The following is a 15,878-nucleotide window of genomic DNA, read 5'->3' on the forward strand; positions in this document are numbered from 1 at the left end:
ACTACCATTATATTTATTGTTATATTAATAATTAATTACAATTTAAATTATATATGATATACAGTTGTGGCCGAAATTATTAGAACGGTACGATTTTTTATGTTTTAAAGGGACAATGTGTACTTTATGTATTTTATTATTTAAAATCAATATTTTTATTCATAAATATGTCCTCAAAGGTGTACAAATACCTCTGCCAATTATCTGACTTATGTAAACGAAGAATTTATCATCTTTATATTCATGGGATGGGTAGGTCCACGGAGGCTTCCATGTAGTTCCGCCATCTTGAAAAACTATAATAGCAGAGAGGGACAAAAGTACTAGGCCAACACGTTTCCACAACGTGTTTCGTTCAGAGCCAGCGTCACGTGACTGAAAGCAGCAGAAACGGAGGAGCAGAGCAGTGAGAGGCGCTTGTCACTGCCCCGGCAAGTTTAAAAGGCTGCATTGCAAATCCTCGTCGCCAGAAAAGTCCAAAATAGATCGTAAAAGGAAACGTGACCGGAGATTACAAAAAACACGAGTTAATGTCGGGATAGCTTTTTCCAGGTGGATAGAGCTAATGCAGGAGAAAGATTTCAAAAGAGACGCTGAAGTCCTGCTTTCTTCTCGACAGGTAAGTCAATGTTACAGTCTTAATTACAAGCTTTTTTCATTTGTTTGGGTGTGTACTTTATTTTATAGACAGATGAACATTTATAGTTAAAAGTTGATGATGATATCTAACAATGCACGTACTTCAGAAAATATAACGAATAAAGAAGGCATGTTTTTCAGAGTCAGTAATTCATACTGTAACATTCGTTTGTTCGTTGTGTCAAGATGCTGTTTGTTTGAAATAACAAACCTGTTCAGCCGAAGGAACACTCGACGAAGTGCTATTAGAAGACATCCTGTCATAGCTTTTTGGTACATAATGGCTACCGTAGATGCAACGCGCATTTGAAAAAGCGAGGCGCTGGAGAGCACAATTCGTTTGAATGCAAAATACATTTTCACCGCTAGATGGGAGAAATTCCTACACATTGTCCCTTTAAAAGAAGTCTCTTCTGCTCACCAAGGCTTCATTTATTTGATCTAAAATACAGCAAAAACAGTAATATTGTGAAATATTTTTACAATTTAAAATAACTGTTTTCTATTTGAATATATTTTAAAATGCAATTTATTTCTGTGTTGGTAAAGCTGAATTAAGGCTGATTTATACTTCTGCGTCGGACCTACGCCGGAGCCTCTACGCTGTAGACTACGCGTTGGTTTTAATTTATACTTCTGCGTCGTTGTCCGCGTTGACGCACACAGAGGGAACATGTGAAACCCGAGGGAGGGGTTCTAGCAGACCAATCACAGCGCTTGCGTCCGCGTAGAATTGACGCGCTGTTACATTTTTGGAGAGGTGCACGACACGTCAGGGTACACCGAAGGGTACGCGCGCTACACACAGCCTACGACGTAGCTACGGCGGGAGTTCGACGCAGAAGTATAAATTGGGCTTGAATTTTCAGTATCATTAATATGTTGCAAAAGCTTTCCATTTCAGATACATGCTGTTCTTTTGAACTTTCTATTCATCAAAGAATCCTGAAAAGAAATTGTGCACAACTGCTTTCAACACTGATAATAATAATAATAAGTGTTTTTTTTTAGCAGCAAATCGGCACGGCATATTAGGATGATTTCTGAAGGATCATGTGACACTGAAGACTGGAGTATTGATGCTGAAAATTCAGCTTTGATCACAGGAATAAATTACATTTTAAAATATATTCAAATAGAAAACAGTTATTTTAAATTGTAAAAATATTTCACAATATTACCGTTTTTGCTGTATTTTGGATCAAATAAATGAAGCCTTGGTGAGTTATTAAAAAAATCTTACCATTCTAATATTTGGCTACCACTGTATTTATTTATTAATTCTGTGTTTGTAAGAATATGTTATACATATGTATTTATTCATGGGGACAAATGTGCTTAATATGTCTTAATTCACTTCATGCAAAATATAATTTTTTGTTTTTAATTCTTTGGATTTTGGGGTGAAATTCATCCAATATTAAGTTAATACTTTCCTAGGGATCTGTTGTGAATCATGTAACTGGTATCCCGTGTGTGACATCAGCCAAATTATATGTTATGAGTGCACTGAAGCAGTGCCTTGGCATTTTCCATAGGGGATTCATTAAGCTCCGTAGAAAACAGTTAAAACGCAACAAGAGTGTCATTTGGAGATTTTTTTTTTGGACATATTTCAATACAATTTTCAATTTTAAACCAATGCTTCAAACATCCATAGTGAAAGCTCTTTGCACAAGTGCAGGGTTGGGAGAAAGTGTGATTAGTGAAGGAGCTTTTTGGGATTTGTTTAGGAGGTATCAGTCTGAGGCTTTAACAGCTTAGCCTAACTTTCAGGCAGTCAGCAGGCACAGGGCGTCCCGGACTCCAGATCAGCCGTGAGTCCTTTGCTCAGAAGGAATGCATCCTGCTTGGGTTCTCTTCCCAAGAACTTCTTCAGCATGTCAGCAGCATCCTCAGAGCCTCCGGGCTTCAGAACACACTTCCTATAGTCCAGACCCACCTGTTTAACAACACAGAAACATGAGCAGACATGCAAAAGGCATATTTATGCACAGGACTCACAAGCACTGAAGGTTAAGCTAACCTTAGGGTCCATGATGCCTTCTTGTTTGAAACGGGCGTAGAACATGTCCATGGAAAAGACTTCACTCCACAGGTAACCGTAGTACTGAGCATCATATCCTCCAGCCAGGTGACCGAAGGTGGCAGGCATGTTTGTCCCTGTAAGAGCACGGGGGTAATGAGGTATTGATGAGGTAATAATAATTGCATTCAGTTTTAAAATTAGTTTAGAAATGTAATTCTGCTAATAGAGATGACGCTTACAAATATTCATTTTAATATTTGTGCCAATTTTGCTATAGGTGAAATAAAATTAAACAACATTGTAAAAGTCTGAAAGTCATTGTATAAATGTTATAAATTACATTGTATAAATTACTGTGCATGGCATAAATATACAGTATAAGTAAATATTGCTTTGTATTACTAAGAACAAAAAATACATTCTGGTTGATCATCCCTTTATGCCTGTCACACACAGAAGTAAAAAAATAAAATAAAATAAAAAAGTCAAATTATCCTCATTCCAAGTGGTAATAATATGTACAATTAACTAGTAAGTCCTCAGTGTGTTCATTTTGTGAAAAGAGTTGTACTATATTACCGTGACCCAAATAGGGATGTCACGGTACCAAAATTCCAGTAGTCGGTACCGATACCATTAAAATGTTACGGTTCTCGGTACCAATTTCGGTACCACAGCAAAATCAGTTTGAATAATTTTTTTTTTATAATTTATTTAACTATTTGAAATATATATATATATATATATATATATATATTAAATTCAATGACTTTATTATTTATGATGGTAAATTTATGAAAGGATTGAAGGCTACATGCTGTTTAAACGAAAATATTGATGATATTGAGAAATATTGCTTATAAAAAAGTCAAGTGAAAAATAAGCAACCTTCTATGCACACATTATTATTATTAGTAGTAGTATCTTTGATTAATGGAGACGTAGTTAAATCTATTGTACAGTAGCTTAATATAATTATTTCTGTCAATGTCTTTAAGTTAAACCAAACTTTTATTTTGACGGGTTGCCGTGAAGACCTTTGAGTTTCTGTGCGTGTATGATATGACGATAGTTTTTCTCAAATGAAACGGTTAAGTAAAATGCTCATGAAGTAACTCTCTGAGATGAATGGAATCGTGAATCATGTCATTATATCGTGAGGCAGCAGAGACTGAAAACAGCGCGAGCGTCACGTCGTGCTTCAGTGTGTGTGTGTGTGTGTGTGTGTGTGAGGTAACGTATAATGAAACCGCGCGTCTGCGCCGTTCATTCACACAGAGACAAGCAGAACATGAAGGGTTCATATTTAAATAGTCGTTTTCCAGTTTAATATACACAGACACCACGTCAGCAGCGCCGCCGGTCGCCATGTCTCAGCGCTTTCATGAAGCGGACGCAACTTCACGCCCTTCGTGTATGCATGCGCATCCAGAACCGGGTTTGACTGGGTACTCGGTACCACCGGGACTTGGTACCGTGACGTTTAATTTTTTTTAGTACCGACTTGGTACCGAAGTACCGAATATTTTGACGACACTAGACCCAAATCTCATTTTACCTGGTGAGGCAGGAATTCCCAGAATGTCCAGGCAGAGTTTGGCATACTCCTCAGCCGCGTCGAGCCCATTCTTTGTGTGCAAAGCCTGGTCCACCTTAGCCAGAACAATCTGCCTCAAGTTAAACAACCCTGAAAAACAAGGGGGATACTTTAAATACTATTAATAGGATACTATTAAAAGACAGACCTTCTAATAGATATTGAAATCTGTGAATATTGGATGACATTTTTCCACAGCAATCTCACCAGAAAGATGAAAAAAATGCAATACAGGATTTGCTTAAATTGTGAAAAGTAAGTGTTACAAACCAAAACAGAGTCTGTGGTTGTAAGGGAGGGGTTGAATAAAAAGATGTCAGCCAAAAAAGGAAAGTCGTTTCAGTGTTAATACGTTGAAATAAACAGCTTACAAAGACAGAATGTGACCCTGGATCACAAAACCAGTCACAAGTAGCACAGGTATATTTGTGGCAATAGCCAACAATACATTGCATGGGTCAAAATTATCGATTTTTCTTTTATGCCAAAAATCTTTAGGATATTAATTACAGATCATGTTCCATGAAGATATTTTTTTAATTTCCTACCGTAAATATATAAAACATTTATTTTTGTGAGTTAAAGCAGCACAATCGCGAACATAAATGGATAACTTTAAAGTCCCACTCCGATCATATTTTGAGCTATTTTTAAACATTCCCAGTGGTCTTTAAATTATGATTATGCCATTTTTAGCCAAAATCACAAAACCTGTGCCGTTTTCTGGAACTTCGCTTCAGCAGAGCTGCAGTAGCGTTGTGGGTGGAGCCGTTGGCACGGAGACGACCCTCCCCCTGCCCGTTGCTGAGAGCTCTGTCTCTCCCCTTAGCTTACACCCCCAATACCGGTGGGGCAACAGTATTATATACACGTTAATTATTATTATCCGAAGTTAATCAAAGTTATCACCGATCACCGATCATTATTTCACTCCAAGACGTCGCGTGTGGAGACGCCCAGTGGAGTTACTACGTCACAACTCCAGTCTATTTTAGCCGGCATTTTAGCGTCTGCTACTGATTCACAGCCATTTGAATGTAGAAATACTCAGAAATACAACTTTGAGCTTTTTTTCTCAAGATATGTCCTCTAACATCAGAAAAATGCCACAAGAACATGTTAACACCTAGAAAAACATTATTTTCATCGGAGTGGGTCTTTAAAGGTGATTTTCTCAATGTTTAGATTTTTTTGCACCCTCAGATTCCAGATTTTATCTCTGCCAAATATTGTCATATCCTAACAAACCACACATCAATGGAAAGCTTGTTCATTCAGCTCAATCTCAAAATGTACCCATTTGACTAGTTTTGTGGTCTAGGGTCACATATTCCTTTGGACTTAATTGACGAAAATATAGTCATGTGCAGTAGGGCTGAAACAACTAATCGATTTAATCGATTAAAATCGATTATTAAAATAGTTGTCAACGAATGTCATTATCGATTAGTTGGTCTGCTTACGTCACGGGGAGCGTTTACTGGTGATTGGTTGAAACAGGCCAATCATGATGCTCTCTGTCTTACATGCGCTGCTCTTCATGAGACACACGCAAGGTCTCTCTCCCTTCGCCGATCTGCCGTGCGCGCAGAGACCGAGATCTTTTTTACAGTCTATATGTTTGGAGCACAGTCTCTTCTGTCTCGCATGCGCGCTCTGCGGGCATCAGGGAGCCGCTATCAATATGCGGGTGACTTCCGGAACTTCCGCGAGACTTGGGATGTCTGTCTCGAGCATCAGGTTGCGCAATCAGTTCGCTCGCAACATAAGTGATGGATTAAAATAGCGCTACCACAGAAATAGGTTAAATTAAAACGGTGTTTACAAAGTGAAGCACTAAATATAAAGGCAGTTAATAACAGCAGCAGTAAAAGATTGTTTTTTAGTCACTGTACTCAGTGGTTTTCAGCGAATGCTTGTGCACTAATGCATCATTTTTTCTGTCCTTTTAATCAAGCCTGTTTGTTTTCAGTCTTTTTATATTTATTTGATCAATTATCCTTATAATTCAAATAATTTTAAATAAAAATTAAATAAATTATATATTTGAGATGTTTTTGGTTTATATCTTCACATCTGAACAACATGTCTGTGTAAATTTGTTTTAACAAAAATTGTTAAAACATATGTTGGATATAATTTAATTAGTTTTACATTAATCATGGATGTCAACTTGCCATCAGCAATTATTATTAAAAATAAAGCAAATATTGATAATAGTAAAACTCAATGTGTGGCTTTTGCACTTTTTAAAGTACACATAAATACCCTTGTGGCAAGCAGGACGAGGCCGAGGGACGTGAGAGAACCTGCACGAGGCCGGTGGCGTGAGTGATAATGAACGACACCTGTGAGACGCACCGGTCTCGCATCTTTCACGTCCATCGGCCTCGTCCTGCTCGCCACAACCCTGATTTAGGGTTTTATTTAGTTATAATAAACAAAAAATCAAATTGAAATTTTTATCCGATTAATCGAAAAAATAATCGTGTGTTTCATGTTGACTTGTAGCTAGCAGGTGATCAGTTCAAGTTGTCGTCTGTGAAAATGACCACCACTGTTTGTTTTGTCTATGGTCACCTGTGTTAGCAAGTCTGGACTTGATAAGTTTGTCCAGAAGCTCCTCTGGAATGGGGTTTCCTGTTTTGTAGTGCTTGGACATGCGCTGCAGTGGCTCCTTCTCCCAGACCCAGTTCTCTAACATCTGAGACGGAGCTTCCACAAAATCCCTCTCAACGTGAGTCCCGCTGAACATTGCAAAATCAGTCTGAACAAAAAAGTACATCCATATTTAATCTTCACACAGTGCAAATTAGTTGCAGCCTAAATGACAGAAAGCCTTGATTCAGACCTGAGCACAAAGCTGGTGCATCACATGTCCAAACTCATGGAAGTATGTTTCCACTTCGTCGTGCTGCAGCAGGGATGGAGCGTCAGCGGTGGGCTTGCTGAAATTAGCCACCATGGCAGCCACAGCCATTTGCCTGGTCCCGTCCGGGAGCAAACAGCCGGGCTGCATGCCAAAGCATGCAGCATGGCCGTACTTCCCCTCCCTACAGAGATAATGGAGAATTAGCGATTAATCTAGCTGAACTGCCACTGAAGCTCTGCGCTCAGGATATAAATGGGTTCTAAATCTCAGAAATACTACACTGAAGCTGCCTGTCCACCCTCAGGATACAGGGGCCAGTTTCACCAAAGCCTTCTTAAGAAATAACTTAAAGGGACACTTCACCGCTAGCAAAATGGGCTTTCAATAAAACTTGGCTGCCTATGAAGTAGAAGAAGAAAAAAAAACTGTTTAAAAAAAAGTTACCTAGAGGAAACATCTTCCCTTGTCAGGTAGGGAAAAGTCAAACAGGTAGGAACAGTTCAAATCCCATAATGTTCCATAAAACAAATCCAACATGTTGCCGTCCTATGCCAGTCTGCTATGGATACGCTTAATCAGAGTCAAACACCACCTTTCTTTAGTACTTCTAAGAAAACATTTAGTCATAATGGTGTCAACTTTTATTGTTCCCGGGGGCAAAAATAAACCACAGATTTGAGCTTTAAACAACTACATTCTCGCCTGAAAACTCCTAAAACTACATTTCGTGGCACAATTACAGTAGTATTTTTAAATTTCGCGGGTTCTCCTCTGCTATTGACGCTGGCTGGTTAGGGAGAGATGTATTCTGGGATACCTGGCTGTCTCAAGTCCGCACAAGTCACCTCTCAATGCATCCTCGTGTGTTTAAATGCACCTTATACACATCCTGTGTATGGGTGCTCTCACTTCTGCTGAACGCTGCTGAAAATTATGTTGCATTTAAACAATTAAAAAACGGGTTCCCTATTTGACTCCTTTTTGTAGAGTGGTTACTGAATTTTGAATTCTGCAAAAAGTCATGACCAATCATTCTTTACATTATTGATAATTGGTGTCAATTCAGAGCAATACTAGAGCACATCCTTATTTCTAGTATTAAAACATTACTACAAATATGTATATATTTGACATAACACAATATCTTATCTTCGAGGATTTAAGCATTTTTAGGAATACATATTTTTATAAAAAATATAAGATAGCAGTTAAGAAGAGTTGTATTCTTAAGAATGAAAGATTTTCAGATCCCCACCAGGACAATTTCAGTAGAAACCAGGTATGAGTGCTTACCTGGGGAAAAGATCCAGATAAAACTGGCCCACCACCTGGCCAGAGGAGCGGTCTTTAACACAGTACAGCGTCACATCATCATGCCAGACAGCTGCTCCCTCCACCTGCTGAAAGGTGAGATTGAGCAGCTCCTGATAGATGTCCAGAAGGCCCTTGGTAACCACCTCCATCGGGAAATACTCCTTTAGCTGGTTCTGATCCACTGCATACTGGGTCTCCTCCACCTGGGTCATGTAGTAGCGCGTGTCCCAGGCATGGAGTTCTCCAGTGAAGGGCAAATTTCGCTTCTGGCTCTCCTGTTCCTTCAGCTTCAGCATAACAGCCCTCTCTTCCTCACCCAGGGGCTTCAGTTTACGAGCCAGATCCTCTAAAGTGTGCAGGGGGAAAAAGAACAAAGGGTTAAACACAATTGCACAACTATGTACTAAATTAACACTTTGCAATAAGGTTCCATTTGTTAACTATAGACCTTATGCACCAGAGAAACAGGCGCACAGCCATCTTTAGAATATTGTGTTTGAACTTCAGTTTTTGCGATAGCTCTGTATATTTCTATTGCATCGCTGTTGAAGAGTAATTAGCAAGCGAAGTGGATTTACTTATTGTAGAGTTAACAAAAGTTATTATGACCATTGTAATGTTTGAAGCAGATGTCATAACAAATGTCAGTGGATCGGGAAGATTTTAAAATGTACGATTTTTAATATTATTTAATAGACCTGAACAGTTGTTTATTTATTAATCTTTGCTAACTTTAGTTAATAAGAACGGTTATAAATGAATTGCTCATTGTTAGTTAGTGCATTAACCAACATTAACTAATGGAACCTTATTGTTAAGTGTTACCAAATAAACTATTGTTAAAAAATATATATATTTTTTAAAATAAATTTAAAATGAACTTTGTGTCTGTTTTTAATATATTTGAAAATGAAAAATTCATTCCTGTGATGGTAAAGTTTAATTTTCAAGTGTCACATGATCCTTCACTTTTGTACATACCTTTACTCTCACCTTAGATTAATTGTAACCATCCTTGCTAAATAAAAGTATTTATTTCTTTTTTTTTAAATTACTACAAGAAATAAATAGATTTTCTCAAATGTTTGCTTTAACTCAGTATAACAGCATTTTAAAAGAATTTCAGCTCTATTATATATATATATATAACAGCCCTCTATATATATTATATATATTATATATATATATATATATATATATATATGAGACTCGTATTTTTACATCTGGTACATTTCTATGTAAAGACAGCAGTCATTACCGAGGAAAGTTGCGACCTTCTTGGAGGCCTTGGCCATGTTCATCTCAAGCACAAAGTCAGCATGAGTGCTGAAGCCCAGCAGGCTGCTCTTCTTGGAGCGCAACTCTACAAGCTCCTTCAGAATAGCAGAGTTCTCCTATCAGGGGAATCATTACAATATCATTATTAAAATGATACATTAGGGACCGTTCGGTATTTATGGAATGGACCACCGGAGGAAAATAGGGGAGGGTCATGTCTTTTTATTCTTTGTTGAGGGGAGGGTCATCCAACTTTTTTTAGTCCGCGGCCTGCGCGCGCACCTCCCCAAACGGACGAGGCGTTTATATTTGACGCGCTCGCCATTGTACTATTTTGTGAAGCGACAGGAGGCGACTCGGAGTAATTTCCCTCTAAACCACCAGGAATCAGCGGTGAGAAGAAGGTACACAGGTGAATGTTTATTTTAGTACACTTCACCAAAACCACACTACGAAAGAATCGTGTAAAGCAGTAAACCTTGAGATTATTACTTGTTACATTAGAACAAAATAAATGAATTTGAGAACATAGCCTATACAACTAAATTAACAATAACTTACCAATTTTCTAATTTCACTAAACATTTTCATTTAGTTTCGAGAACATTTTTTATAAAAGATGGACCATAATTAAGAGGGCTTATGTCTGCTATTGTAGGCTCATTTTGTAAATTTAAGCAACTAGCTACTAGACGCACAAACTGGGTGCCGGTGTGATGAGACGTAGGCTATATGCTTGGCCAGATTCGGCTCGAAGTCGTGCATCTTTGGATGCGGAGCCGCGCGCGCAGTTACAAAATCTACCGTGCACACCGCCAAGCGAAATGGGCCCTTGTGCACCTTCGCACTCGTGCAGACGCGGCGAGTGTAAACCAAGCTTGAGGCGCCAGAACTGAAGCTGATAGAATGTGCGCTGTAGCACGATACTACCATATTTCTTCAAAAGCAGAACGTGGAGACATTAAATCATCCACGATCAAAAATCGTGATATCGCATAAGTATAAAACGACTGTTATCATGTCTGAAAACAAACACAAGTAACGGAGTTTACAAAACTGTATCGTCCGCGTGCTACAGTGGGACATTTATTCATCACACAGACCAATCTTTTCATAGATATATGTCGCACTGTACAGCCCTGTACAGGACCCTTTTTAAATGACCGTTTGGTGTAGGTCTACTAGGTATAGAGATATCTGAACATCTTTGCCAAGCGCAAACCAGTAATCAATAAATTACCGGGGAGGGTCATGCCTTTTTTCACAATCATTTTAGAGGGTCATAGAAAAATGTATTGCTGGCGAAGGGAGGGTCAAGTCTATTTTGACTATAGATCTCAAAACTCCTCCGGTAGCCCCTTAAATAAAAAACGAACAGTCCCTTAGCATTATTTTAAAGCATCACCAGTGTTTTCAGGTAACATTCTAATTATGGTTACAGGTGATTTCTGGGATGTCTGACCTCTTTGCAGCGCGAATTGAAAGCCTCCTCTAACTTCTTCCGTGTCTCTGGGACAAAGCACTTTTTCATGGTGGAAAAATAATGAGGATACTTCAGAGTGAGCTTCAGTTTTCCAGACTCATCCTTCTCCAGAGAGTTAAGGAAATCCTCAGGGAGCCCACCTAAAAAAAAAGCAAAATCATCTATATAAATAAATGGTTCACAGATTCATTTGAGTCCATGTGGATCATTTCTTTTCTTTTTTTTTACTGTTTTGTAGGAACAGTAATGATGCAGCACCTAATGCACCCTTAAACTACCTTCAATATAGTTTTTTTTTTTAGTCGTCGCCTAATTAGCATGTCAAATTCAGCTCTGTTTTCAGCTCAATTTTGTCAAATCGCCAAAAGTCTCGGTCACTAAAAATCAATAGTCTTTCTGACATGGAAAATTACTTTGAATGCCCTTTACCAATGCTCAGATTCAGAGCAAACAAAGTGAGAAAATTAATATCAAATCAATTAAAATTCAATAAAAAATACTGAATACTTTTCTCTAAGTGTTGGCATAGTAACTTTTAACGTTTAACTAAATTAAAATGACTAGCTTTGAAGTTGCACATTGCAAATACAGAGTTTTGTATTTAGGATGACCTATGTTATAAACAATTATTTACACCCACAGTTGCATTACACTATTATAATATTAAAATGACTATAACTGCCTTATAGAGGCACTAAATCTGATCTTCAGTGTCTCTCTAAAAGGAAAGTACTCTGCCCACCCACCGAGCTCCTCTCGAGAGTAATACAGGCAAGTCGTATCTTCATTCAGGTGTTTGTTGAAATCGATACACAGATTGCTCATTTTTTTCTTGATCTTTTTGATCTCCTGTTACAGGGAAAACAAATCTCAGTTACAGGCTAGAAGAGAGTGTTTGCGCTACTGTTACACAGCAAACTGAAAGTTAGATCTTAGTATCTGACCTCCTGCGTCTCTTTGGGAAGATGGAGGCCATTTCTCTTCCCAAGCTTTATGAGTCTCTCCATGTAACGCTTGGCCTCGGGTGTCAAACTCTCATCCGATAGCTTCTCCTGTTAAAACACATAAAAAGACAAGATAACAAAAATAAAACTATAAAAGTTTTAAATAAAATCTAGGGGATGATGAGATGTTTAGAGAAGGTGTTTTACACTTACATCATCTTTACCTGTTTTTATATCATTCATGGCTAATAAAATGATGCACATTGCTGGTGTATCAACACACTAATATGTGACTTATTTGGTAAAGTCAGTTAACAGGTTTCCTCAGAGCTTAGTTCAGTCCCTGAGAGATACTAGCGTTTAGTTCCTGAGAGACATGTGCTAGTGCTCAGTCCCTGCTCACCTCTAGAGCCACGATTCTCTGATAAACATCCTCCCTCATACTCATCTCCACATCAAACTCTGACAGCTTCTTATCGGCTTCGGTGCTGGCCGTGCGGACGTCCTTACAGGGGGACACATGCTGAGGGAAATCCAGCATGTTCCGCTGGACTGCAAAAAAAAAAAAAAAAAAAAAGTAAATTTAAATAATTTTGGACTATCGTCTCTTTCTATTCCCGTGCTGCACCATCATGAAAGCTTATTATTTGAATGCGTTAAGCCTTGCAGTTTATAGCCCTATTGCTTATAATTAGTTTCTTTGTTCATATTTTACTAATTTATCTCTGACTATTTACCTGTCTTCAGTTAGCTTTATAGTTTTTACTTATGCGAGTTAGGCTAGTATTCATTTTTTGTGATATTGAAATTGATAAGATTTATGACATTTCAATGGTATCAATAATTTGGATATAAAAACTATTTAAAGCAAAAATAACTAAAGCGTGATATATATATATTGTTATTGTGAAATAACATTACACATATCGTAAAATAAAATTTTGGTCATATCGCCAAATAGCACAAATACTAAATTTCTTCACCGATACTTTCTAAAGGAAAACAATCTCTACCAACTAATGCTCAAACTATACAGGCAACACTCTCATTTGGTACAGTACTATAATATTAGAGGTTATTTTTTATCATAATAATTACACAACTAAAAACTGAAATGTTTGTATACAACTCAGTTGGCACATAAGGTAGGCTAGTTTATATAAACGCTTGTATTCACGACAGCTATATTCAAGCAAAAATATATATTTAACAATAAGTAAGCTCTTCTCTAATGTTTTTTATAGCTAACTAAATTGTGAACATTGGTTAACTTTCCTGAGGTAAATAAAAGGTTAAGTGACATTTTTCATGTTATAACTTGAATTAAAGTGGAAGGAAAGCCATTTATTGTTTGAATTTCATGACAAACTGGAGAGAATTTGAAAGCAGAGACTTTGTTTCTTATCAGAAGTAACAAAGCTCTTTGCAATTATTATTATATGGGAGGTGTGCTACAAATGTTTGGTGTGGGGGAAAAAGCACGGACCTAGCAACCTTGGCTAGCAACCGGAATCAACCGATTCCGATTATTGGCCGATACATCATACCTATTCTAGATTATATGCATAGTCTTCAAAATTCAACATAACATCAACATTATATCCATCTATAAACAATGTAAAGAAAAAGGAAAAGAAATGAAAGGGGCCATTTATAATTTGTTTAAATGGAATTCAAATTCAGCTAATTCAACACCTTAACAATGGTGAACCGCAGCGGGAAGCGCACAGGCTGGTCGACGTGTCATTATGCAAAAAGTGCTGAATGGTGTATACCACTGAACACAGCTTTCTGCACACTCAGACTTTCTTTCGATGGAGCTTTCAAATGTAGATAGATAGAAAAACCTGGTATATATTACTGTGTAAATGTCACCTCAGGGCTGAACTATTAGGGCAAAAGTAATCTGAAACAAACAACAACCGAATAACCAAATAACAGAAGTGTTATGTCAATAAATGTTTTAATTATTAGTGAAATATCAGTAAATGTTGTGTTAAGTAAGTGTTACATCATATTTACATCAATTTGTGTACAACACTTGGTCCCAGGCTTTATTTTCTTTAGGCAAAACAATATTTATTTTATAATAATAGTAACATTTAAATTGATTTCTACCTGTGTACTCTACTTCCACATCAGCGAGGGCCTTCAGGGTGTTCTCATAGCTGACACTGGCAATGTCCAGGACGCCGACCGTGTCATACACCTTTTTGGTTTTGGCAATAAGTTCTTCAGTAAGCTGGTGGATCAGGTCAGGAGTGAGGTCCCAGCGAAAACGGTTGTCATCACAGACCCGATCCCCAGAGCCAAACACAATTTCACCTGAACAATGAAGATGACAATGCTTAGATTGAATAATACAAAAGTATGAGTTATCGTATTGAACTTAAATGTGGATCTAAAAAGGTGTTCTGTTAATAAATCACTTGTTGAAATTTGTTCCTGAAACAACATATTCATCAACAAATTGTAAAAAAGGTAAATGATTTTACCTTTTAGGTTAGGACTAAGTTATATTGTTCTACCACCGGGTGATGATATAGAAATTCAGAAAGACCTTTCTATAAATTCCCATTTCGCGCTATAAACACTGATTCTGCTGGTTACAGTTATTGTGAATCATATTGTTAAGGGTGTGTGATGAGTTTGCTATTAAATCTTAGAGCTTAAAGGTTAACCAGCTAACCTTGCTCTACGTGAACATGACATATCTAATTAAGTTGAGCCAGCATTATAAATAACGTATGAGCGTTAGAAGAATATTGAGGATATGTATTTGTGAAAGGAGAAATCATGAAGATAAATGAGTCTCCGGCAATATGAAGTGGGCCCTGTCATGTCATTGTGGGACGAAAGGCGTGTGTTTTCACTTGTCGGAACCGGATGGCGAGCGGCACCAGCTGACCGAACTTCACAGCTGACCCACCGAATACTAGCACACTGCGCTAATAAGCTACAAACATCACGTCGGTTTTTACTTAAGCTTCGTTTAAACAGCAGACAGTTATGTTCAGTTTCTTTTATTCTAGTGGTTTAATATGTGCTCCTGAAGATTAGCATAGCTAACTTACCTGTAGGTGCCATTTTCCACTAAGTGAGAACACCGCGTGTATCAGCGACGATTCAAAGAACCTATAATAGCCGCTCAGTCACTCTTCCTGCTTCGGTCACATGACTCTCTGTGGACCTCACGATTGGTCAGAGACTTCTGCAACCTTATGATAAACAGAGCTGTTGACCAATAACGCACATATCTATCTATCTATCTATCTATCTATCTATCTATCTATCTATCTATCTATCTATCTATCTATCTATCTATCTATCTATCTATCTATCTATCTATCTATCTATCTATCTATCTATCTATCTATCTATCTATCTATCTATCTAAACTCAATTACACTAGATTTAACTTAAAATTCTATAATCAAAACTAATATCCTGCTCAACTGATATGAAATATTAAATAGCCTATTAAAGAAAGAATTCATAGGCTACTTAATCAATTATCTTGCATGTCCTAATTACCTAGTCATTTTGTAATGAACATTTCTGAAATTCTGTGCCAGTGAGTTTATGGGTTTCTATGGTTTCGTCAGCTTTTATGCATAGGCCTACCCCAGGGGTTGATTTATTTATTACGCCTAGCAGATTTCAAAGATGTTTTTTTTTTTTTTTTTTTTGATAGGCTAAATTAAGCTCAAACTGAATGAAAA

At 37.5% G+C, this 15,878-nt stretch overlaps 1 protein-coding gene across 1 annotated transcript; it reads right to left on the reverse strand.

Annotated features, from left to right (window-relative positions):
* Positions 1–2,222: 2,222 nt before the first annotated feature.
* Positions 2,223–15,341, reverse strand: thop1 (thimet oligopeptidase 1). The gene is made up of 14 exons (XM_056266571.1): positions 15,231–15,341; positions 14,275–14,481; positions 12,560–12,708; positions 12,157–12,264; positions 11,959–12,061; positions 11,192–11,352; positions 9,710–9,845; positions 8,431–8,797; positions 7,117–7,318; positions 6,846–7,032; positions 4,227–4,355; positions 2,666–2,802; positions 2,419–2,581; positions 2,223–2,385 (listed from the first exon to the last, which is right to left on the reverse strand). The coding sequence occupies exons 1-13, from the start codon at positions 15,241–15,243 to the stop codon at positions 2,420–2,422; spliced, it is 2,061 nt and encodes a 686-aa protein (XP_056122546.1). The 5' UTR covers positions 15,244–15,341; the 3' UTR covers positions 2,223–2,385; position 2,419.
* Between the last annotated feature and the right edge of the window lie 537 nt (positions 15,342–15,878).

The sequence above is a fragment of the Rhinichthys klamathensis genome, unplaced genomic scaffold, assembly GCF_029890125.1.
Source record: "Rhinichthys klamathensis goyatoka isolate OS25496 unplaced genomic scaffold, OSU_Roscu_1.1 h1tg000249l_1, whole genome shotgun sequence".
Lineage (NCBI taxonomy): Eukaryota > Metazoa > Chordata > Actinopteri > Cypriniformes > Leuciscidae > Rhinichthys > Rhinichthys klamathensis.